The sequence below is a fragment of the Aquarana catesbeiana genome, linkage group LG13 (assembly GCF_042186555.1).
Source record: "Aquarana catesbeiana isolate 2022-GZ linkage group LG13, ASM4218655v1, whole genome shotgun sequence".
Taxonomy (NCBI): domain Eukaryota; kingdom Metazoa; phylum Chordata; class Amphibia; order Anura; family Ranidae; genus Aquarana; species Aquarana catesbeiana.
This window is the reverse complement of record NC_133336.1, coordinates 83,320,550-83,346,791: the sequence shown is the minus strand read 5'-3', so window position 1 is coordinate 83,346,791 and position 26,242 is coordinate 83,320,550. Positions and strand designations below refer to the sequence as shown.

General features: G+C 41.1%; 1 protein-coding gene across 10 annotated transcripts in view; it reads left to right on the top strand.

The window, feature by feature from the left end:
• Positions 1-26,242, top strand: part of PCNX1 (pecanex 1) — a 307,205-nt gene that overhangs the window by 222,190 nt on the left and 58,773 nt on the right. For all 10 annotated transcript variants that reach the window (XM_073609815.1, XM_073609817.1, XM_073609816.1 and 7 more), the window contains 3 exons: positions 9,449-9,576; positions 10,363-10,421; positions 10,613-10,828. In XM_073609815.1, coding sequence (XP_073465916.1) covers positions 9,449-9,576; positions 10,363-10,421; positions 10,613-10,828 — 403 coding nt within the window. The remainder of the gene's footprint in view (positions 1-9,448; positions 9,577-10,362; positions 10,422-10,612; positions 10,829-26,242) is intronic.

Below are 26,242 nucleotides of genomic sequence, written 5' to 3'. Positions count from 1 at the left end.
TGTCTTTGGTAAAAAAAATGTCAATAAGTGTATATTTATTGGTTTGCGCAAAAGTTATAGCGTCTACAAACTAGGGTACATTTTCTGGAATTTACACAGCTTTTAGTTTGACTGCCTATGTCATTTCTTGAGGTGCTAAAATGGCAGGGCAGTACAAAACCCCCCCAAATGACCCCATTTTGGAAAGTAGACACCCCAAGGAAATTGCTGAGAGGCATGTTGAGCCCATTGAATATTATTTTTTTTTTTTGTCCCAAGTGATTGAATAATAACAAAAAAAAAAAAAAATTACAAAAAGTTGTCACTAAATGATATATTGCTCACACAGGCCATGGGCATATGTGGAATTGCACTCCAAAATACATTCAGCTGCTTCTCCTGAGTACAGGGATACCACATGTGTGGGACTTTTTGGGAGCCTAGCCGCGTACGGGGCCCCGAAAACCAATCACCGCCTTCAGGATTTCTAAGAGCGTACATTTTTGATTTCACGCCTCACTACCTATCAGTTTTGAAGGCCATAAAATGCCCAGATGGTACAAACCCCCCCAAATGACCCCATTTTGGAAAGTAGACACCCCAAGCTATTTGCTGAGAGGCATGTCGAGTCCATGGAATATTTTATATTTTGACACTAGTTGCGGGAAAGTGACAAATGTATTTATTTATTTTTTTGCACAAAGTTGTCACTAAATGATATATTGCTCACACAGGCCATGGGAATATGTGGAATTGCACCCCAGAATACATTTAGCTGCTTCTACTGAGTATGGGGATACCACATGTGTGGGACTTTTTGGGAGCCTAGCCGCGTACGGGGCCCCGAAAACCAATCTCTGCCTTCAGGATTTCTAAGGGTGTAAATTTTTGATTTCACCCTTGACTGCCTATCACAGTTTTGGAGGCCATGGAATGCCCAGGTGGCACAACCCCCCCCCAAATGACCCCATTTTGGAAAGTAGACACCCCAAGCTATTTAGGTGTCTCACACATGTGGTATTCCCGTACTTAGGAGAAGCAACAGAATGTATTTTGGGGTGTAATTTCAAATATTCCCATGGCATGTTTGAGCAATGTATCATTTAGTGACAACTTTGTGCAAAAAAAAAAAAAAAAAAAAATTTGTCTCTTTCCCGCAACTTATGTCACAATATAAAATATTACATGGACTCGACATGCCTCTCAGCAAATAGCTTGGGGTGTCTACTTTCCAAAATAGGGTCATTTGGGGGGGTTTTGAACTGTCCTGGCATTTTATGCACAACATTTAGAAGCTTATGTCACACATCACCCACTCTAATAACCACTTGAAGACAAAGCCCTTTCTGACACCCCCAAACATTATATATTTTTTTTAAAGCAAATGCCCTACAGATTAAAATGGTAGGTGTTTCATTTTTTTTTTCACACAGTATTTGCGCAGCGATTTTTCAAACGCATTTTTTGGGGAAAAAACACACTTTTTTAAATTTTAATGCACTAAAACACACTATATTGCCCAAATGTTTGATGAAATAAAAAAGATGATCTTAGGCCGAGTACATGGATACCAAACATGACATGCTATAAAATTGCGCACAAACGTGCAGTGGCAACAAAATAAATACATTTTTAAAAGCCTTTACAGGTTACCACTTTAGATTTACAGAGGAGGTCTACTGCTAAAATTACTGCCCTCGATCTCACCTTCGCGGTGATACATCACATGCATGGTGCAATTGCTGTTTACATTTGATGCCAAACCAACGCTTGCGTTCGCCTTAGCGCGAGAGCAGGGGGGGACAGGGGTGCTTTTTTTTTTTTTTCATTATTATTTTTTTGCTTTTTTTATCTTATTTTTAAACTGTTCCTTTGATTTTTTTATTGTTATCTCAGGGAATGTAAATATCCCCTATGATAGCAATAGGTAGTGACAGGTACTTTTTTTGAAAAAATTGGGGTCTATTAGACCTTAGATCTCTCCTCTGCCCTCAAAGCATCTGACCAGACCAAGATGCGTGTGATAAAATGCTTTCCCAATGGCGCTGTTTACATCCGGCGAAATCTAAGTCATGAAATTCTCGTAGCTTCCGGTTTCTTAGGCCATAGAGATGTTTGGAGCCACTCTGGTCTCTGATCAGCTCTATGGTCAGCTGGCTGAATCACCGGCTGCATTCTCAGGTTCCCTGTTGAGACAGGAGAGCCAGAGAAACACACGGAAGACGGTGGGGGGGGGGGGGCGCATTTCCTCCCACTGCTTGTAAAAGCAGTCTAGAGGCTAATTAGCCGCTAGGATTGCTTTTACATGAAACCTGACTGCTGGCTGAAAAGAATGATACCTAAACCTGCAGGCATCATTCTGGTATAACCACTCAAAGTCGTGAATGGCGTACCTGAAGACAAAAAAATGGTTAACAATAAAACACAGTAAACGGTAAAGTATAAAAAATTGCATACCTGAAAAGCAAACATGATAAAACATAATAACAATAAAACATTGCAGAATAGAATACAGTAAAAAAAGAGCAGAACAACAGAGAGAGAATAGAGAGAGAGAGAACAATAAAACGACAACTATTTTTTTTTTTTTTTTTTTTTACACTTTTTTTTTTTAACTGACTTTTATAACTGTAACTGGTTCCAGGTTCGGGTCTCTCAAAATGCGATGGCATCTTGGGAGACCCTGTGAAAGTGTGCCTAGTCTGTGCAATGCTGCACCCTACGCTAATAACTAGTGCATGGTAGCGTTCAAAACATTCACCAATCCAAAGACCAGGATTGTCAGGACAGGAGGGACAATAAAAGCGGGTGTCACGCCTATATCCGCGCTTGCTGCAGACACAACATCTTTTTTGGGGGGGTTCGTTGGGTAGGGGTACACGGGAGGACATAAAGAAAATGCTTCTCATGCAGCCGACTGCATTTGGTTGGGGATGTGAATGGGGGAAGTACGGGTGCTGCAGAAGTGGTGGGTTCCCAATTAGGATTGGCGAATGCAGCAGGAAGGGCACTATGGGCACGACGGGCCTGTGTTTGTCTTCTTGGTGGCAGCGGGACACTACTTGTGCTTGCCACCTCACCAGCTTGAACTGCACTTATGGGACTCGCCACGTCACCAAGTGTTACTGCAGTGCTGGTTTGACTACGACCGGGGTGTATTAGGTGCTTGCCAGTTCACCAAAACGCTACCAAAAAAACTGTTAGCGATCGCAGGGATCAGGCCTGACTCTGCGAACGCTGCAGTTATGCGTTTAGTGTTTTGTAAGTGACAGTGATCGATCGATACTGTACTTGGGTGGGCGGAGGGGCAAACCGCAGGTGCTAGCAGGTATCTGGGCTGATCCCACTAATACTGCGTTTTTGGGAACCCTAAACTGCTGGGGATGCTAGTATAGATCTGATCGGATCAGATATTGATCCGTTCAGATACTATACCACTAAGGGAGGTGTACGGTGCGTGCGTGGGTGTTAGCGCTACTGGCACTAACCTGACGCTGCCTGGGGCTGGTGCTTGCTAGTTCACCAAAACGCTACCAAAAAAACTGTTAGCGATCGCAGGGCTCAGGCCTGACTCTGCGAACGCTGCAGTTATGTGTTTAGTGTTTTGTAAGTGACAGTGATCGATCGATACTGTACTTGGGTGGGCTGGGCCGGCCGGAGGGGCAAAACGCAGGTGCTAGCAGGTATCTGGGCTGATCCCGCTAACACTGCGTTTTTGGGAACCCTAAACTGCTGGGGACGCCAGTATAGATCTAATCGGATCAGATATTGATCCGTTCAGATACTATACCACTAAGGGAGGCGTATGCTGCGTGCGTGGGTGTTAACGGTACTGGCGCTAACCTGACGCTGCCTGGGGCGACGCATATCACCGCCGGGCGATCAGGGGGCTAAACCTTTATTCGGTAATAAACGGCGGGTGCCCTGACGCTATAAAAAATAAACGAACTAACCAGCGTCACCCGTAACGGTTATACGGTGATCAGTGATGAATGGGTTAACTAGGGGGCAATCAAGGGGTTAAACCTTTATTAGATAGTATATGGGGGTCCCTGTCGCTATAAAATGCTGACGGCGAACCTATATATTTACCTCCCTAACTAGCGTCACCAGTGACACTAATACAGCGATCAGAAAAATGATCGCTTAGAGACACTGGCGACGGGGGGTGATCAAGGGGTTAAAACTTTATTAGGGGGGTACCCTAGACCTAAAGGGGGCTAACACTAACTGCCTTACCACACTAACTGTCACAAACTGACACCATGCAGTAATCAGAAAAAAAAAAAAAAACTGCTTGGTGTCAGTGTGACGTGGTCGGGGGGGGGGGGGGGGGGGGGGATCAGGGGTGTATTGTGTGCCTGGCATGTTCTACTGTGATGTGTTGTGTTGGTGCACTCACATTAAAGTCTTCTCTCCTTGGCGCTGGAACGGAAAATGCCGAGCCGAGGAGAGATGACATCATTTCCTCTGCCTCTGTGTACAATACAGAGGCAGGGAAATGATCTGATTGGCTAGGAGCGATCGCTTGGGAGGGGCCACGAATGGATGGCCTCCCCCCTCCCCTCCGATCGCCGGGGAAGATTTGCCAACCGCCGCGGGCACCGGGGGGGGGGGGGTCCGATCGGACCCCCCCACCCGCGGGCAGGCAAGGACGTACCTGTAAGTCCTTTTGCCTGCCCATGCCATTCTGCCGACGTACATCGTCATGCGGCGGTCGGCAACTGGTTAAGGTCCGTGTATCTGCACTAGCGAGACAGACTGGTCAGGGACCAGGGGTTTCCTAAATTAAACTTTAAGGGTCATCTTAGACTATCTATTTGAGCCATTAGATATGGCTATATTAAAGGGGTTGTAAAGGTGTTTTTTTTTTTTTTTAAAAATAACAAACATGTCATACTTACCTTCACTGTGCAGCTCGTTCTGCACAGAGTGGCCCCGAACCTGGTCTTCTGGGGTCCCTCGGCGGCTGTCTCAGCTCCTCCCCGCAAGCATTTACCACCTTCATGCGAGCTCTCTCGCACGGTGGTGAGTGCTTGCGGGCGCGCTCCCGTGATACAGCCGGCGGCTATAGCCGCTCGCTGTATCACTCGGCCCCGCCCCCCGGCGCGCCGCGTCATCGGATGTGATTGACAGCAGCGCGAGCCAATGGCTGCGCTGCTTTCAATCCATCCACTGCAGCCAATCAGCGGCCAGGGTGAGCGGAGGAACAGATGTCGGGAACGCGAAGCTGACTTTCGAGGCGTCAGGTAAGTAAAACGGGGGGGCTGGGGGCGGCGGTTCTGTCAGAAGTTTTTTCACCTTAATGCATAGAATGCATTAAGGTGAAAAAACTTTTACCTTTACAACCCCTTTAAGGTTTTGCTAGATGCAGTAACATCAGCTTTGAGGCTTAGTGAGCTGGAAGCCCTCTCAGAGAGCAATTTTTACATGAAAAAGACAAATTCAAGTTGTGCAAGATCAGAGAGGATTAAACAGAAATGATCCCAAGCTAGCAGTTATTGACAGTGTTCTCTTGTCAAGCCACCATGTAGGCATTAACCCTTATATATTCCACATGTGATCATTTATATTTATTTTACTATGAAAATGACTTTATTAGATATGTTCATGCACATGTCCAGGTGTCTTTACTAATAAGTATTTTATTTGGTTGAACTGGATGGACTTGTGTCTTTTTCAACCTATGTAATTAAAAGATTGCCCTTCTAAAAACAAAACAAAGCAGTGGATTTACGAACGTCCTAACACCACCTCTTGCAAATCTCAGAACTCAGGGCATCCAAGTCACTGGCTATCTAGACTAGGGATGCTCTGATATATCGGGCGCTGAAAATTATTGGCCGAAAATAGGATTATTGGCAGTTTGCTGATTGAAAAATAAGTCCCATTGACTTCAATGTAAAATCGCTTTCCATTGACTTCAGTGTAAAATCGCTTTCCATTGACTTTAGTGCAAAAACGCGTCCCATTGACTTTACTGCAAAAACACCAGCCACATTAATTAAATTAGAATTTTTTTTTTTTTTTTTTAGACTGTCTCATTTGGTTTTTGGCCAAGTGTGTCCTGCATCACTAGCATCACTAATCTAGACGACCTTCTTTTGAAGGACTCATCCACCATCCATAGTACTGGACACTTCTCAAGCATAGGTTTTCCTGTAGAAAAGAAAATTCTTTCTTTCTGTCAGAGCCCTTGCTTGGGGACTAAGGTCAAAGAGACATCCCACAATAAGCTTCTCCAAGAAATTTCTACCCTCAGGATAGCCTCCTTCAAGGCTGTACCATTTGCCAAATCTCATTCAAGAGCACTCCAACACAACCTCCTATTGACATGGAATAAGCATGCTCCTTCTCTGAACTTACCCATGCTCCTGTCCAGCCAAGCAAGGAGCTCCCTACCTTAAAGGATTTTAAGCCCAGCCCCATCAGTGTATAGGTCTTTTTTTCCGTACTGCTGAAAAGTGATAAGATGCAAACTTTCAGGTTGGGGAAGAGTATTCCAGTTCCTCACGGTCCAGGGAACATGGTCACATGTGTAAGCCAAGCTCCCAATCAGCATCCTGGAGCTAAAAGCAGTTTCATGGCTCTTCAATATTTGATCCCTCTTCTGTGAGGGATGGCCTACATCATCCATCAAGGAAGCCATGCAGCCTTCAAGAAGGCAAGTCAGATAATCTAATAATAGATGGAAGCTCACTGTCCAGTGACTTCTGCAATCTACATCCCAGGAGTAGAAAATTGGAAAGTGAACTGTCGTTGCTTTCTGTATCAAGGGGATTGGGCTCTTCACCCAGGCATTTTTAAACTGCTATGTCAAAAAAGTGGGACTCCGTATGTAGACACCCTAGCCTCCAAAATCGGCAACAAACTTCCTCTGTAGCCAAGACCAAGCCTCAAGTGCCTTGATAATTCCCTAGTCTCCATTCAGTCTTATCTGTGCCTTCCCTCCAGTGCCTCATCTGCTCAAAAAAGAGCAAGAGGGAAAAAAAATTCTAATTGCACCGAACTGGCCCAGAAGAACTTGCTACACAGACATGCACAGACTTTTACTCGACTATCTCTGATCGCTTCCCAACTGTTAATTTTGACGCCAACTTTCGATTTGGTTTTAGTTCTAGTGTTTTAACTAAAATGCCATTTTAGTTTTAGTCATATTTTAGTCAACGAGAAAAGTATTAATTTAGTCAACAAAAATATTTTAGTCGCCGAAATTAACGCTGCTACTCAACAGGCTAGATCTTCTATCTCTAGGCCCTCTATTCTATCCTGTTTGACAGTCTCAGTCTTTAACAGCATGGTTGTTGAAGCCCAGGTCTTTAAAGGTCCTCTGAGTCTGTTATTCCAACCTTACTAAAAGCAAAAAAAGGAGAGAAACTTCCTCGAAGGTCCACTGTTCTATGAAATCTTTCTTTGCCTGGTGTGACCTCACATTCTTACCTTCCTATAATTAGTAGACCTTTATTTGTGTATCTCACATTAAAGAGAAAGTAAAGTCCCATTTTTTTTTTTTCTGACCTGCAAAAGTAAAAGCGTAATGTGCTAGTATGCATCGCATACTAGCACGTTATGTTAAATCTACCTGCAAATGAAGCCCTCGTCCCCGCTGGAGGCCGCATGCATCTTCACCTGTCTTCCTTCCGGGTCCGCAGACTTCAGCTGTGTGACTGGCCGGAGTCGTGTGCGTGCATGGAAGACACCGGTCACGGCACAGACTTTTGAAGAAACGGCACAGGTGGCTGTTCCTTCAGAGTGCATGCGCCGATGACGTAATAGGTTGCATATACAGTAAATACCTCCTAAACTACGTTTAGGAGATATTTACAGTACCTATAGGGAAACCTTATTATAGACTTACCTATAGATACAGTATATGTATGGGACTTTACTTCCTCTTTAAACCCCATTACAGCACCTTGTGATTTTTTGCAATGTCAACTTGGTTCTCTCTGAACCTCGACTTTGAACCCATCAGGGATATTCCCTTGATGACATCTCCTTCAAAGTAGCCTTTTTGGTTGCTGTCACATCGGTCAGATGTTTCTCTGAGTTGGAAGCACTCACCTGTAAGGAGCCTTTCCTGATAACTTCAGAAACACAAAGCTGTCCCAAGACAGTCCCTTCTTCCTAAGGTGGGGTCAGTCTTCTACCTCAACGAGGGCATAGTCTATCATCTATCCTTATGCCCTTCTCAACAGCATCCAAAAGAAAACTCTTGATTGTCTGGATGTGATTAAAGCCATTAGAGTATATCTCAAAGCTACATGTTCAATCAGACAGACTAATTCCTTATTTGTCCTGTCCTCAGGACCTCGCAAGGGACACCCTGCTTCCAAGTCCAGCATTGCGAGATGGATAATAAACCTGATTGCTAGTATTTGCACTCTCAAGTTTGAATCCTTTCCTGAGCTTTTTACAAACCCATTCCACCAGGTTCATATGCAAGATAATGGCACCTCAACCCAATTCTTCAATCAGGGCCGGCAAGAGCTTTCGGTTTCCACTCACCATGGCTGAATTGCCATCTCCACCCCACAACACAAGAGCCCTTTCACCAGATTGGGATGAGTTTCTTGGGCATTTTGGCACCAGGTCTCTGCAGCTGAAGCTATGTAAGTTTGCCACTTGGTCATTTGTTCATGCTTTTTCAAAGTTCTACCAGGTAGGTGTTCCATTTTTCTGCAGGTATACATCTTTTGGCCACATGGTCCTTACAGCAGCACTCTGAGGTTAGCTCTCTTGACCCTTGTTTTTGTTGGGCATGCTGGCAGTTTGTTTGCCTAGTTGTTGTCCAACTTTCTCATTTATGTCTTGGGGACAGCCCAGGCTTTGTGAATAGTCAGCCTTTGTTCTGTACTGCACGATTAGGATAAGAGTAATTTTAACTTGTAAATTCCATATCTTGGAGTACAGTACAGGTCACCCTCCCTTAAATTCCTTGGTTACTCTGCATTTTTAGCTACAAAACTGAAGTCTTACTGAGTGGTCTAGGGCTGTAGAGGACGCGCCCAGGCAATGTTTCCTCAAAAGCTTGCCATTATCCAATCACCTGAAGGTACAATCCTTTAATCCAGGATCTGTGAATATTTTACATGTGTCCTGCACTGTACTCCAAAATCTAGAATTGACAGGTATGTCAAAATTCCTTCCGTGTAAAGAATGTCTCCATAAATATTTAATGTTTTGCATATACTGTGAAAGGTAATGTTGAAATACATTGTATATGGAGTGTGTACGAGTGTATTTTGACTCAATTGTGCATTGTAAATGCTTCATAAAAAAAACCTTGATGGTGCATTTAAAAAAACTCATTACTATGATACAGTTCTCCTATGTCTCCAAATAGTTTCCCAGATGTACGTACACTAGTCACAAAATAGACTAAGTCTAGGTTCTACTCTATTTGACTATTGCTTATGTCTTACTGGTTTGTGTAGTTGCAGTTTCCTTCCTTAACTGAACTTTAGATTCTGCAATGCTTTTTGTTCAGGCAATTGTCTCTGCTTTATTTTCAACACCTCTTAACCCTTTCCTTGGGAGTGCAATATTCATCACCTCATATGTGCGACCTGTCAAGTTCTGGGAGAGAGACTACAAGTAAGTGGAGTACAGTCAAAACTGCTGTGCAGGCAAACTGAAAAGAGAGACAGGGGGACAAATGTTAGAAAGAACAATCTTCGTTCAGATGACAGGAATTTGTTGGCCTTGCTTGATATGAGAGACAAACTGCTTGGTTAGTTTGTTACGTTACATGTGCCATAAATATGATAATGTATCAGGTTTGTTTGTGTACAAGGATTTTAGTTTAGTGGTGTAGAGTATCAGACAGATAACTAGATTCAGTAAAGCAGACCTGTGGACGTCCTGTAGTCCTTTGAAAAATCATGAATGTGGTGGTCCCAGCCATAGAGTAATTGTCTATGTTTACACATATAATAATAGTGGCATATTTGTATGGGCAGGCCCATCGTGTAAACATATTTTCCCCTTCATGTGCCACCAACTAGAGCAAGTCTGCTTTTACATTTTGATAAAGGAAGGAGGTAAGATTGTGTAAGAATTCTTGCACTTGTGGATGCCACTTGCACTATATTGCTGCAAATTTTTTTGTATCCTCCCATGTGGGTACTGGAATTCTGTTTAGGGTTATGGGAAGGTTTTTAAGCTTTTGTGCCTTTTTTATATCACCTGTGAAAATACAAAATTAAAAAAAATGTTAGGGGGTATTCAGGTGGGCCTTTTATAAGTGAATTACCCAGTATGTCCTTTACTAGTTTGGCATTCTCATAAATATTGAGCAGGCTGGAGGTAGCACAAGAATAGATATGGGGAATTTTTTCCTTCATTGTTTCTTGTGATTATGATTCTAACTTTGTATTGCAGCACAAAACGTGTGGATCACTCAAATACACGACTGGCCTCTCAGCTTGACCGGAATCCAGGTGTGCAAATATATTTAACACTCAAGGAGCAAGTAAAGGCTGGTTTTGAATACTGATATTGCATCCTGTAGACTTGACATAAGCATATTATCTTATAGAAGTGCTTATGGTGCTAAGTAAACCTTTACAAATATTGTCTAAATTAGGAAATAAAATAAACTAATGAAGAAACTATTCCTCTCTATTTTTAGGGTCGGATGATAACAACCTAAATTCAATATTTTATGAGCACCTGACACGCTCTTTACAGCACAGTCTGTGTGGGGACCTGTTGCTTGGACGATGGGGTAATTACAACACAGGAGACTGTTTTATCCTGGCCTCAGACTATCTTAATGCCCTGGTCCATCTCATCGAAATTGGCAATGGTCTTGTCACCTTTCAGCTCAGAGGCCTGGAATTTAGAGGTAAATGGCAGATCATTTCATATTTTCATTTGGAAGTAAAGATGTTTTTGCTACTAAGCGGGCCATTAGCAGGATTTAGATTTTCATTCCCTGTCATTTTTTCATAATAGTTTGTAATCTGAGGGTCCCACTTTAATTGCAAAGTGTAGGTAGGCTTCATCCTAATTTTTCTGTGCTGCAGCATGAGAGGTGTGACACTTTCACCGAAGATTTTCACCAATTTTTTAGTATTGTACCACTGCCGCTCAAAGCTGTTATTGTCAATTCTTTGTTGGAATAGCACATAGTATATTTAATGAATAAAACTGTAAATAAATATGTAAAGAAAATTCTATGTGTTGGATGGAGATATCAAATATTTAGGCACACATCTACTATTTTAGGTTATATCTATAGGTGGCCAAAAATTTAGAGGAACTTTTAAACTAGTTGGTGGGGGGTAGGGAACAGAAGGAGCTATTCTGGGGCGGCACCGTGGTGTAGTGGGTAGCACTCTCGCCTAGCAGTAAGAAGGGTCGCTGGTTCAAATCCCAACCACGACACTACCTGCCTGGAGTTTGCATGTTCTCCCTGTGTCTGCGTGGGTTTCCTCCCACACTCCAAAGACATGCTGGTAGGTTAATTGGATCCTGTCTAAATTGGCCCTAGTGTGTATGAATGTGAGTTAGGGACCTTAGATTGTAAGCTCCTTGAGGGTGTAGGGACTGATGTGAATGTATAATGTATATGTAAAGCGCTGCGTAAACTGACGGCGCTATATAAGTACCTGAAATAAATAAATAAAAATAAAATAAAATTCTAGGCAGTTATCAAGGGTCAGAGGGGTGTAATGTGGTCAGTGTTGAGAGTGTAGCTAGAGAGGCCATGGCCAGTGTGCATTGGCTTAAAGATTTTTACAGCAGCCTCCGCACAACCAAGGAAAAATAATGGTACAAAATTAAGACATGTTCACAAATGCTAGGAGTTTGGTAAATAAAATAACAGACCTCGAACTTCCGATACAGAGGAGGATTTTAACTTCTTGGGAGTATCTCTAACGAAAGCCAGTATTCAAAAACACTGGAAAAATGTAATATGAATAAATCACCAGGACCAGAGTTCTTACACCCGAGAGACCTCAAAGAATTTAGCCAGGTTATTGCTAGACCGTTAATCCTAATCTATAAGGTCAATTTATTGACCGGAATGGTACCAGCTGACTGGCGAAAAGCTAACCTGGTACTAGTATTCAAAAAATAGCTGAGATATATAACCGTAAACTACAGACCAGTGAGAAAATATGTGTCATTAGCATCAACAAGCATGGATTTGTGAAGGATCATTCTTGCAAGACCAACCTTTTAACATTCTGAGGCGCTAAATTGTAATCTGGATAGAGGAATGCCTGTGGATGTGGTGTACCTGAACCTTGCTAAAGCATATAATATAGTACTCCATAAATGCGTAATTTACTAATAAAAAGGTCTGTTGGCTTTGACAATTGTGTATGTACCTGGATAGAAAACTGGTTACAGGAGCACATCTGAAGGGTGGTGATAAATAACGTATCTTCTGAATGGTCTGGAGTTGTGAGCAGGGTGCCCATGGCATCTGTCCTGGGACCAACTCTGTTTAACATGTACATAAATGATGTAGAGGTTGGTATAAATAGTTTAATCTCTGTGTTTGCTGATGATACAAAGCTAAGCAGGGTAATAACTTCACAACAGAATTTAGCAATCTTAGGAAGACCGCGATAAAATAAAGGCAAATTAGGTTTAAATTAATAAATGTATAATATTGCAATTGGTGACTAAAAATATGAATGCAAGTTAAATACAAGGGGGAGAACCTCTGATGGAAAGGATCCGGGGTTCCTAGTAGATCACGGGCATAGCAATTACATGTGATGCCAAGCTGTTGGCTAATGTAAGCCTGAGTCATGAAATTTGACCTACCACCACATATATCTGTAGTGTTTTCTTTCTCTAAAGCCTTAAGTCCCATGTATTTCTGCTGCTTGGTTCTTCTGTTATCAGCATGAAAACTTTTGACAAGTTCTCCAACAACCGAGCTAAAAACAGCCTGAAATTTGTGTAGGGGTGGGTGCTATTAATTAGTAGCTGGTCTATTCACAGCACAGCTCTGCACATTCATTCCTTCCTTTGCTGCCTATGTGGAGTGGGGATGTGTGCCTTTCCTCCAATCAGCTGTCACACATACCAAGAATCTACACCCAGTGGTGAACAGGAAGACAAAATCTCTAACACGATGTACACTTTCTAAAGAATATAGCAAGCTGAAGACAGCAGATATACATTTAAAACGTATGTAGGGAGATTTGTTTCATCTCTGTATATCATCTAAGGCTGTTCACTTGGTTATATATGAGGGTTTACATCCACTTTAAACCCTTGCCGACCAGTGCGCAATGATGTCGGCACAATGGCATGGCTGGGCAAATGGGCGTACAGGTACATCCCCTTTAAATTGTGGCATTGTGGGCGCACGTGCTGCCGGTGGGACACGCTTGCCCCATACTCCGTGACCGTGCCCACGGGTCCCACGAACTCGATGACCGCCGGGGGCCCGCGATTGTGTCAAAGGCGGCAGAACGGGGAGATGCCTATGTAAACCAAGCATTTCCCTGCTTTACCTAGCAACATGACAGAGATCTACTGCTCTCGGGAGCAGTGATCTCTGTCATGTTCTAGTGAGGCAATCCCCTCACAATTAGAATCTCTCCCTAGGTCACACTTAACCCCTCGATCGCCATCTAGTGTTTAACCCCTTCCTTGCCAGTGTCATTTACACAGTAATCAGTGCATTTTTATAGCACTGATCGCTGCTGACTCGGTTAAATTAATGATAGGCAACTCCTATCCTCATATTGATTAGTGGTTCCAAATTAATAATTACTGCAGTAGGGAACAGACACAAAAGATACGCTCAGCATCTTTCCAAATAACTGTTCTGCTTTATTATGACGCAATTGAAGGTTTTTATGCACATGATTACGTAGGTATCACATTAATATTACAATTGTACGTTTATGGTAACAAGGGGCGTTACATAGGCAGGCTAATTCTAATCAGGACTCGAAAGAATGTAAACATGTACTGATTAGTGCTGTGTGCACAGTGAGGGCAGTGTGCAATACATACAAAATAGAATACAATTATATACAGAACTTACAAATTTCCATTACAGTCTCCCCTATTTTGATCAATATTTTGATCACTAACCATACCTGCTATCACCTTTAACCTGGAACCTCCACACGCTTAGATGGAGGTAGTCCCGGACAAAGAGGCAAAAAAACTCCATTGTGGAGAAAATAATAGCTGAGCAACTTTTTCATTACAAAATGACTTTTCATTGTGAAAAACAAATGATTGATAAGACATATTTACAGAGTACTGGCTGTACACTCCTGTGGCCAGAATGGCCTTCAAGCTTAATTGTTGGCATGCTGACTTATCAGGATATGTAAACACAGACAATTATACATAAAATGGAAGACGTACAAAAGACAAATATGACTTCAACATGGCTAAACTACTTTTCAAATATATATATCCCTTACAATTAAAGTAATTGAATCAAAAAGTACCCTAGACTGTGATCACAAGAAGGAAACAAATCAAACACAGAGATTTCTTTATTTAAGTCATTTTGCAGTGTCTGGTGTGGATCCAGGTGACTTTTCCTTCAAGTTTTGCAAAAACTGTACATGAAATAGATGCTGTATTGATTCACCAAACATTTCCTTATATATAAATGTCTCTTAATCCAAAAGTCACCTGGCTTTAGTTTTAGATCCTTCCAAACTTTTAGGATCTGGAATTGGGGAGAAAACACACAAATTAGTTTTTTAAAAACCTTAAAAGATCAGCAACATTCTCTGTGAGATCCGAATGGAGGACTTCAGCTGCTGAGACAAAATATAAGCAAGTGAGTAACACTCCCAAACCAAATCCCATAGGTAGAGAGTCCAACATCCCCCTTGGAGGCTTCATAAAATATAAGAAAACATTCAGGCAAAAGTTTTCTAGTTTCTTACTCTACTTTGTCCGCTACATTTTAGACACTAGGGGGTGTAAAAATAAAACCTCAAAACTTCTAGTAAGGACTCTCCTATAAAAATGATTTCCTCTGTTACTCTCTGTAGATTCTGGCACTCTGTACTTACAAACTACTTCTGATAACACTTTTTACTGTGGCCTTTGCAGTAGCATTTGCCACTGGACATCCAGAAAACATGTCCATACAGAAAAAAATCCATACTCGTAAGATCCTGACTTGGGCATCTGGATATATCTTTTTGTAATCTCTGGAAGGGATGTACAGCTTTTGGTAACACCTTTGGTAACAGGTAAAACAAGAAGTGGTATGTTATAAAAATTGTGGTGAACCCTGGCTCTATCCCATGCTCATTTACTAAGGCAGCCATAACGGCTTGTGACTGATGACACGGTCCATGTGTCAAGCTGGAGGTAAAAGAGTGGCTGGCAGACATAAATGATCACCTTTTCCAAAGTCCTGTTTCATAAGAAGTTGCCCCCTGTGGACCACATGTTCTTCTCGTTCTGGGGTCCTTAAAGTTTACATTTTTAATCCCAGCTATACTGGGCCAGAACTAGGGTGGAATCTGTGAGTTGCACAGACCCATCAAGTGTCCGGGGCTGTAATGCAGCATCCTTAGTCACCTGGTCTGCTTCCATGTGTGAAAGTTAATATGGCTACCTCAGCAAGAACCTGGAAGGCTGAAAACAGCCAATCAAATTAACTTGGCATGCTTTATTGGTTTACCTGCCGAAGTAAAAACAAACTTCTGGCCCTTCAAATGGAACCAAAAGCTCTCTATATCTCGACTATCTATATAAATATATACTCTTATTATAGCTCACAGACTTTGCTAAAACATGGAGCTCTGCTTCTTGAGCTGGGGAAAAAGGATCCAATGACTTTGAATACAGAGTATCCTTCTTTTAAAATATTTTATTGTTTTGAGTTAAATAAAGTTCAGGTTTACAAAGAAAGATAACATTCTTGTATATATAAGGTAACAGGCAATTATAATGTATCACATAGGTGATTATGTTATGAAAAGTAACACCCAATATATCATAAACGTTTAAATCATAATAAGTGAGTACAGAAAACAAGAATTATACAAAATAAAAGGTAAAGTATAGGAGGAATGGGGTTGGAATAAGTTTATTAAGAAGTGTGGGGAGAGGTAAGATGTGGTAAAGTATAATAAAGAAAAGGAAGTAAGATAGTTGGGAAAGAATCAGTAGATAGTTCCAGGGCCAAGTTCCTGCAATATGGCTTGGCTTCATCTGGAGATTAAATAAGTCTTTCCAACTATTTTTAGTTATTCACACTTCAAGAAAGTGAAGTAGTAAGTGAAGGGGGTAGTAACTGCACAGTGTTGGGGGTAAGGAGATAAGGGGGTGGGACATGGGGGAATTGCCAGAGAAAACCATTAATTAAAGACGATATATAGTTTATAGTAACATTATAGGTTGTCCATATATTGTCTTCAAAGAAGAAATAATGAATTATCAAATCCTGGAGGTAGGAAATGCTCAAACCATGGTCTCTATAAGGCTTCATACTTCAATAAATGGTCAAGTAAGATTCGGTCTTTGCGTGGATCATGAACTGAGTTATTCTGTTCTTAAATGACAAAATACAGAGTGAGTCAGATTTCCATGCTTTCGCTATGGTCTGTTTGGCTGCTGTGGTTATGAAGAGCATGAGTTTAAACTGGCGGTGTGATAAAATATTTGGTTTATCATTTAGGAGTGCTGTGGTTGGATCAGGAAGCAAAGGTATTTTAAACATAGTACAAAGCATCTTAAACACCTCCAACCAAAAGGATTCAACTATTTTACATTCCCACCATATGTGCATGTGTGTTCCTAGTGCTGAACATCCTCGGAAGCATTGGGACGGGTATTGTGGAGAAAACTTGGAGATTCTGGCAGGGACTAGGTACCATCTGGTGAGAACTTTGTAATTAGTTTTGAGAGCGACAATATTAGGTGATGCTTATTTGGTATTATGCCATATTTGGGACCAGTTTATTTGTTCGGGTTGTAGTTGAAGGTCTGTTTCTCATTTTGTGGTATAAGTCAGTGGGGATGAAGAGTTGTGTGAGAGTAGTTGAGTATATATATCTGAGATAAGTCCTCTTCTATGAGGATCATTGTTGCAAGCTTTTTCAAATACGGTGAGATTAGGAGACGTCAAGTCTGAAGGTGCATTAGTAGACAGGAAATTTTTGATTTGTAGGTACCTAAACATTTCTGAGGATGGGATATTACATGTTTCACAGAGAGTTGGAAAGGGTGTGATAACCCGGGTTTTATAGAAATGATATGCTCTCGTTAATCCCGCATTTGACCAAGCTAGGAAAGATGTTGGGGAAGACCAGGCCGGGTAAAATGATGGGTTATGTAAGAACGAGAGGAGAGGATTGTGTGAAGATTGGAGGCCAAATCGAGTTTTCAGTCTATCCCAGATTGAAAGGCCGTGTTTGGTAATTGGATTAGTAAGCTTCCGACGTTGTGATGGAGAAAGCCATAAAAGATTTGCTGTAGAAAGAGGATCACAGTCAACCGATTCCAATGCCACCCATAGTGGAATTTCTGATGTAGCATGGTATTTAGTTAATTGTGACAGTTGTGCTGCATAATAGTATTTGGTAAAGTCTGGTACACTCAGACCCCCTCGGATTCTGAGGGAATACAGGGTAGGTTTAGGTAACTGAGGTTTGGCATTGCCCCAAATGTATTGTAAAGTTTTCCGTTGTAAGATACGTAAGAAATGTGATGGGACAGCGATAGGAAGAACCCTGAATAGATAAAACATTTTTGGAAGGATAGACATTTTTATCGCTGCAATCCTACCCATCCATGGCAGAGGTAAATTTGACCAGTTTGAGAGGAATTTAGAGTTGTGATAGCATTGGCGGGTAGTTAGTAGCATATAGATTCATTGGGTTAGACGTAAGGTTGACTCCCAAATAGGATATAGAAATTGGTGACCATGCAAATGGTAAGGAATGAATTAATTGGGTGTGAAGATCAGGGGGTAGTGAAATATTTAGGGCTTTTGATTTGTGTAGATTAACTGAGAGGCCCGATAATCGTTCAAATTTTGAGAGAATATCAAGAAGAGTTGGTGCTGATGTTTTATAGGGGATGTTAAAAATATTAGGACATCGTTTGCAAACATGTATAATTTATGATGGTAGCCGCCAAGTTCTAGACCTTTAATGTTTGGGTTAGTTCTAATAAGTTGGGCTAGGGGTTCTATCGCTAAAGCAAAAAGAAGAGGGGAAAGGGGGCAACCTTGTCTAGTTCCTCTTTCTATATTAAAAGAATCAGATTTAAATCCTGAGTATGCAATATGTGCTTTTGGATTATGGTATAAGGTAGTGATCCATCTGAGGAAATGTGGACCAAATACCCATCGGTTAAGAATAGAATGTAGATAAGGCCATGATAGGGTGTCAAATGCCTTTCGTATGTCCAATGAAAGGAAACATGTAGGAATACGGCGGGAACGTGCTTTATGAGCTAGAATTGTGGCTCGGCGGATATTGTCGCCTGCTTGTCTTGAGGGAATAAATCCAGTTTGATCCTTATGTATCAAAGAACCGATTATAGGATTGAGTCTGGAAGAGAGAATCTTGGCTAAAATTTTGATATCAATGTTAAGGATAGATATTGGTCTGTAATTAGACCAAGAAGTGTCGTCTGTATTGGGCTTAGGGATCATCGAGATAGAGGCGGTAAGTGGTTCTGTACGGAAATAGTGATCATTAAGAAGAAGGTTAAAGGCATCAACCATGAGGGGTGACAATAGTGAAGTAAATCATTTATAGTAAGTGGCTGATAAACCATCAACACCAGGGCGTTTGCGAAGTTTAAATGATTTAATTGCAGTTTGTATTTCTATCTCAGTAATAGGTTTCTCTAGTAAGTCTAGTTGAGTTTGAGAGAGTGAAGGAAGGTTAACCGTAGATAAGAGATTGTTTAGGTGTGATTGGTTTAACATTTTAGTTTCTGTGTATAGTTCTGTTAGTTTTTTCTTGAATTCGTTATGGATTTCCAGCGGGTTGCTAGTATAGTTATCTTTAGCAATTTTTAGGCGGATAGGTTTCGGGGTGTAATTCGTCTTTCGTAGTGCTAAAGCCAGAAATGTAGTTGGCTTGTTAGCTTGCATGTAAAAGGTGTGTTTAGTTTTGCGTAAAGTTTTCTTGGCTGATTCTGTTAAAAAAAGGTCAAGTTCTATGCGTGATTTATCATAATTTAATTTATTATGTGGGGATGGTGAAGCTTGAAAAGTTTCAGAAGCTTTGTAAAATGCTTCCTCTAGGCGTTTATGAAGTTGTTTTTGCTTACGTATATGAGATGCTTGACTAATACAGACCCCTCTAACATAAGGTTTGAGAGCTTCCCACCAAGTTAAAGGATCCGTGTCAGAGGCCTTGTGGGTAAGATAGTCTTTTATGGCTTCCTCCAAGTTTAATCTAAATGTAGCATTCGTTAAGAGCCTGTCATTTATGCACCATGTTTTATGATTGGGTTTCGGAACCAATGAGGAGAGCGTTGTTATGACTGGGTTATGGTCTGACCAAGTACAAGGTGTAATATTGGAGTTCAGAATGAATGCGGAGGTGCTAACTGGAACGAAAAGATGATCTATACGGGAAAATTGTTTGAGGATGAGAGTAATGTGTATACTGTCTTCTTGCAGGATTATGTTCTCGCCAGGTATCAAGTAGTGAGTGTTGGCTCAGTAGTCTCTGATAGGAAAGTTTAGGTGTGGTATGAGTGGTTGGGGATTTGTCAAGGAATGGGTATATTGTTTGATTTGAGTCTCCTCCAATAATAAGGGTACCTTGTTTATGCAAATCAATCACTGAAAAAAGGTGAGAGAGGAATAGTAGTGGATTTTTATTAGGAGACTATAGTAACTTCACTATCTAATAAAAATCCAGATAAGATTAGATATCTCCCTTCAGGGTCTTTGAGCTCTTTGGTGAGGGTGAATGGTGTCGTGCGGTGGAATGCTATTAGAACTCCCCTTTGTTTAGTATTGGCAGATGCTGTATAAACTTGTGGGTATTTACGGCTGAAATATTTTGGTGTGGACTGTGGGATAAAATGTGTCTCTTGTAGGCACACCACATGTGCCAATTGTTTGGAGAAAAAATTAAAGGCTTTAGTGCGCTTTGGAGGAGAGTTGAGACCTTGTACATTAAGCGTTAATATATTCAGGGAAGACATCATTGAAGATGGGTGTTTTTCTGGTGCAAAAGTGTTAGGGAATGTAGATTTTCTTTATCGAACAGAAATATGAAAGAGAAGTTAAGCAAGGGTTGTGCAGTATTGATATACACTAGTATACAGTGGGGATCGAAAGTTTGGGAACCCCAGGTATAAATGTGTATTAATGTGCATAACAAAGCCAAGGAAAGATGGAAAAATCTCCAAATGGCATCAAATTACAGATTAGACATTCTTATAATATGTCAAAAAAGTTAGATTTTATTTCCATCATTTACACTTTCAAAATTACAGAAAACAAAAAAATGGCGTCTGCAAAAGTTTGGGCACCCTGCAGAATTTATAGCATGCACTGCCCCCTTTGCACAGCTGAGACCTGCCAGTGTCATGGATTGTTCTCAATCATCGTCTGGGAAGACCAGGTGATGTCAATCTCAAAGGTTTTAAATGGCCAGACTTATCTGACCTTGCCCCAACAATCAGCACCATGGGTTCTTCTAAGCCAGGGATGTCCAAACTACGGCCCTCCAGCTGTTGCGGAACTACACTTCCCATGAGGCATTGTAAAACTCTGACATTCACAGACATGACTAGGCATGATGGGAGTTGTAGTTTCTTAACAACTGGAGGGCCATAGTTTGGACACCACTGTTCTAAGCAGTTGTCTAGAAAACTGAAACTGAAAATAGTTGACGCTCACAAAGCTGGAGAAGGCTATAAGAAGATAGCAAAGCGTTTTCAGATGTCAATATCCTCTGTTCGGAAAGTAATTAAGAAATGGCAGTCATCAGGAACAGTGGAAGTTAAAGCAAGATCTGGAAGACCAAGAAAAATATCAGACAGAACAGCTCGCAGGATTGTGAGAAAAGCAATTCAAAACCCACGTTTGACTGCACGATCCCTCCAGAAAGATCTGGCAGACACTGGAGTTGTGGTACACTATTCCACTATAAAGAGATACTTGTACAAATATGGTCTTCATGGAAGAGTCATCAGAAGAAAACCTCTTCTACATCCTCACCACAAAAATCAGCGTTTGAAATTTGCAAATGAACATATAGACAAGCCTGAGGCATTTTGTAAACAAGTTCTGTGGACCGATGAGGTTAAAATAGAACTTTTTGGCCGGAATGAGCAAAGGTACGTTTGGAGAAGAAAGGGCACAGAATTTAATGAAAAGAACCTCTGTCCAACTGTTAAGCATGGGGGTGGATCAATCGTGCTTTGGGGTTGTATTGCAGCCAGTGGCACAGGGAACATTTCACGAGTAGAAGGAAAAATGTATTCAATAAAATTTCAGCAAATTTTGGATGGTAACTTGATGCCATCTGTGAAAAAGCTGAGGTTAAAGAGAGGATGGCTTCTACAAATGGATAATGATCCTAAACACACCTCAAAATCCATGGGGGATTACATCAAGAGGCGTAAACTGAAGGTTTTGCCATGGCCTTCACAATCTCCTGACCTCAACATTATTAAAAATCTATGGATAGACCTTAAAAGAGCAGTGCGTGACAGACAGCCCAGAAATCTCAAAGAACTGGAAGACTTTTGTAAGGAAGAATGGGCAAAGATACATAAAACAAGAATTGAAAGACTCTTGGCTGGCTACAAAAAGCGTTTACAAGCTGTGATACTTGCCAAAGGGGGCAGTACAAGATATTAACTCTGCAGGGTGCCCAAACTTTTGCAGACGCCATTTTTTTGTTTTCTGTAATTTTGAATATGTAAATGATGGAAATAAAATTTAACTTTTTTTGACATATTATAAGAATGTCTAATCTGTAATTTGATGCCATTTGGAGATTTTTCCATCTTTCCTTGGCTTCGTTATGCACATTAATACACATTTTTACCTGGGGTGCACAAACTTTCGATCCCCACTGTATAATTTGTTAGAGAGACAAAGCAAAGCAACAACAAAAAAAAGGGAGGAAAAAAAAGAATTTAGAAAAAATAAAAAAGGTTGCTCCTAAGTGGAGCTAATATCTAAGGGGTGGTGATAAATCACCAACCAAGAGATATAAATGTTCCAAAGAGCGTCCAATCAATATTGGGCACTCGAGGAAAAAAAAGGAGGTGCAGTGAACTGTCTCCGGGACTACGACAGCCTACTGATATTGTATTAGATATCATTGAATTGATGAGTCAAAAGATGTAAATTTAAACTTGAGAAAAAAAAAAATTGTTAATATCTATATGATATTTTAGTTTAAAATAATTCCAAACACAATTGGCTAAGTAAACCTTTGCAATTTATGTAAATTAACTATTCAGAAGAGAAAAATAAAATTTGAAGAGGTCAGCTATTAGACCTATTTAACAGCTAACATCTAAGGATATATGCAAACTATATGATTTAAAACATTAGAATGTCTAGGAAGCAGCTGCAGGGTATATCCCTTAGGCAACTGGTTAGAGATCAGCTAAAGATAGATCCATGAAAGTAGATCTAATGAAAGCAACTGATCCTAGCAATATCATAACGGATATAACAATTTAAAAAGAATTTGTATTGGAGAAGTATCCTATTGGTTTAATAGGTCACATTGTATACTGCACTGTATTATGACAAAGGTATAACATGTGGTATGGTTGAGAGAGTATTGTATCGATAGTAGGAAAAAAGAAGTGATTAAATAGGTATCACCCAATTAGAGTTCAGCTGTCTGTAATATCTTCTTCAACAGGAGGTGACGAAGTAAAGCGTCCTCTTTTGTGGGGGCTGAGTGGAGCCTGAGTTGCTTGATGGTCCTGAAGATCTTGGAGCTGTGGGGGAGGGAAAGATGACAGTCGACGTTTGGGTCCATCTGTAGTTGCAGTTGGAGTGGACAGGCGGAGGTCTTTAATTACATTGAGAAGATCTTCAGTTGATTTGCATGTGTATTGAGTACCTATGTAAGAAAAAGGAAGAGAAAAAGGAAAGCCCCAGCGATATGATATGCGGTGGTATTGAAGAACTTGCAGATGTGGTTTCATTTCCTTGCGCTTGAGAAGTGTAATTTGAGACAGATCTTGGAAGATTTTATATCTGTGCCCTTGAAAAATCAAGGAGTCTTTGTTTCTTGCCGCCTCCATAAGTTGCTCTTTGGTACGAAAATAATGCATTTTCAGTATAACATCTCTAGGTGGTCCGTCTGCATTGCATGAAGTTAGGGCTCTGTGTATTCTGTCCATTTCTAGACGTTCGATCGGTATTGATGGGGCAAGTTCCTGGAAGAGTGCTGTTACAGTCGATTGTAAATCTTCAATATCCTCAGGGATACCACGTATCCGTAGGTTAGATCTTCTAGCTCTGTTCTCAAAGTCTTCAAGGCGGGTTTGGAGATTAGTATAATCTTCTTTAAGGGACTCAAATTCTTCTGTGTGAATTGAGGTAGTGATATCAAATTCATCCACCCTTTGTTCTAGGATTGAAGTGCGGCGGCCCACTTCACGAATTTCACGTCAATTTGTCTGTAATGGCATCTGAGGTGTTGTGTAATGCCTTGTGTAAGACCCTTTCAAATTGAGCCAATAAGTCAGGGCCAATAGTGGAATAAGAGGGGTCATTCCTGAGGTAAAATCAGGCTCACTGCGCTGTGCTGAGGAGGGTGACTCAGTGCTTCTGTGCGGGAGGCTGTGAGGAGCGGTACGAGGATGCTGCCGCCATTCTAACAGTGGGTTTAGTCAGCGAGTCCTGTGACTTTACTTGCCTCAGTTTAGCTTTTCGCCCATTGTACATAGTTCCAAAATATGCCCACTTACTCTGGGGATAGATTATATACTATCCTGTGTCTTTTTAGTCCGGTTTGACTCGGTGAAAGAGGCTGTCAGGTCCCGGTCGGTACAGAGCTCTAAGCTGACATGTCTAGCTCAGACGGCTCCGCGCATGCGCCTCCCACAGATTATCCTTCTGGGTGATAAACTGCATACTCAAATCTACAAAAAAATTTATATCTGGGACTTCAGGGAGTGTGTCCTGCACTGGGCTCACAGCAGCTGATTCCTACATCATCACATGTAACACATGTGGTTTTCCTTTTGTCTCCAGCCTCCTCCAATAGAGGCAATAAGGTGGCTGGATTCAAATGTCCGCATTTTTCATTGTTAGATTTGTACATAAACAAACTCATATTTTAAACCTTTCATTAGACAAACATTCGCATAAAAGCTGCAGCTCTGATATATCGGGATGAACCCTTCATTACTGGGTCCAGCTTGCATAAATATATTACAATGGCTTGTTTTCTATCATGTTGTTTGTGTAAGAACTCCAGTTTCATGTTTCAAAAGACAACTTTTTCCTGGCAATATTATAATAAATGATAATACCCTGCGGTCATGGAGAGATGTCCATAAATCCAAAATATTCTTCTGCTTATACCACTGCACTTACAAGGAAAAAGAGGGGAGATAAGAAAGGAGCCTGTAATGGAAATTTGTTAGTTCTGTATATAATTGTATTCTATTTTGTATATATTGCACACTGCCCTCACTGTGCACACAGCTCTAATCAGTACATGTTTACATTCTTTTGAGTCCTGATTAGAATTAGCCTGCCTATGTAACGCCCCTTGTTACCATAAACGTACAATTGTAATATTAATGTGATACCTACGTAATCATGTGCATAAAAACCTTCAATTGCGTCATAATAAAGCAGAACAGTTATTTGGAAAGATGCTGAGCGTATCTTTTGTGTCTGTTCCCTACTGCAGTAGTTATTATTAATTTGGAACCACTAATCAATATGAGGATAGGAGTTGCCTATCATCAATTTAACCGAGTCAGCATGGCAAGCTTTACCTTAGGAGGGGATTCCAGGTGACCCTGAGTATCCAAAACGAGGAGCTTGAGACGATCCGGGAATTTCTGATAATCAGCCGGCTGAGGTAAGCCTTTTGCTTACATTTGAGTTATCAGACTTCCTTGATCGGTAAGGCATTTTCGGGACAAAGGGTACCTATTTTACTCCCCTTAATTTAACTGTATTGATTGGTGGTTATATGTTATGTTGTCCCTGTCTATTGTCCATCGGAGTGTTATAGATAAGAAAGGGAAGAATAGTGCTGTTCACAGGTATATGTAGTACATCTGCTAGATAAAGTAGTTTAGAGGCAAGAGGGTATAGGCACATGTAGAGAAGACTGGCCAGTCATTATGGGCATTGAATTAAGTAAGGGAATGAAGGGTAAGAGACCCTCAAAAATGCCCAGCGCAAGAGGAGCGCTATATAGGAACCAAAGGTGCGGTTCCGCCTATACTGAGCCCCTAGATTAGTGGTTAAAGTGGACAGGGATCCACAATGGGTAACTGGGTTACCAAGGTCCACAGGGACTAAGAATCATGCAGAGTAAACAGCTAGAGAAACAGCTATGTGAGCAGGATGGATCAAGGGTGACATTAACACTAGACAGAAAGGGACATTTTCATGTTAAGTTGTGGGATGAATTTGGGGTCAGGCACACAGCTAGTAAAGTCAAGTAACAGAGAAATGAGAATTAAAACAGAATACTTTATATGTTGTCAGAGAGGGAAAATGGGATGAGCACTGTGGCTGCCCATCTGATCATAGAAGCTACATATAAAAGATATCTGAACAAAATAAGGAAAGCAGAATTTAGGCAGTAAAATATTAATGAGAGTTAAAAGAAAGTGAGAGAATGATATGCATGTGTTGTGTACAAATGGGAATAATGTAAGCGATTTTATAGAGATATTGGTGTATGTGTTTGCGAATGCTGGGACCTTTAGTTCTATTGCTTGTGTGTGTCATGTATGCAAATGTGACCCCCTCCTTTGTGCTCTCATGAAAGAATGTGGCTGGGATGAGAGGTCAGTGATAAGCTGGAAGGACACCATGCCAATTCCAGTTTTTTCCGCAAGTTCCTCTTGCGCTGGGCATTTTTGAGGGTCTCTTACCCTTCATTCCCTTACTTAATTCAATGCCCATAATGACTGGCCAGTCTTCTCTACATGTGCTTATACCCTCTTGCCTCTAAACTATTTTATCTAGCAAATGTACTACGTATACCTGTGAACAGCACTATTCTTCCCTTTCTTATCTATAACACTCCGATGGACAATAGACAGGGACAACATAACGTATAACCACCAATCAATACAGTTCTATTAAGGGGAGTAA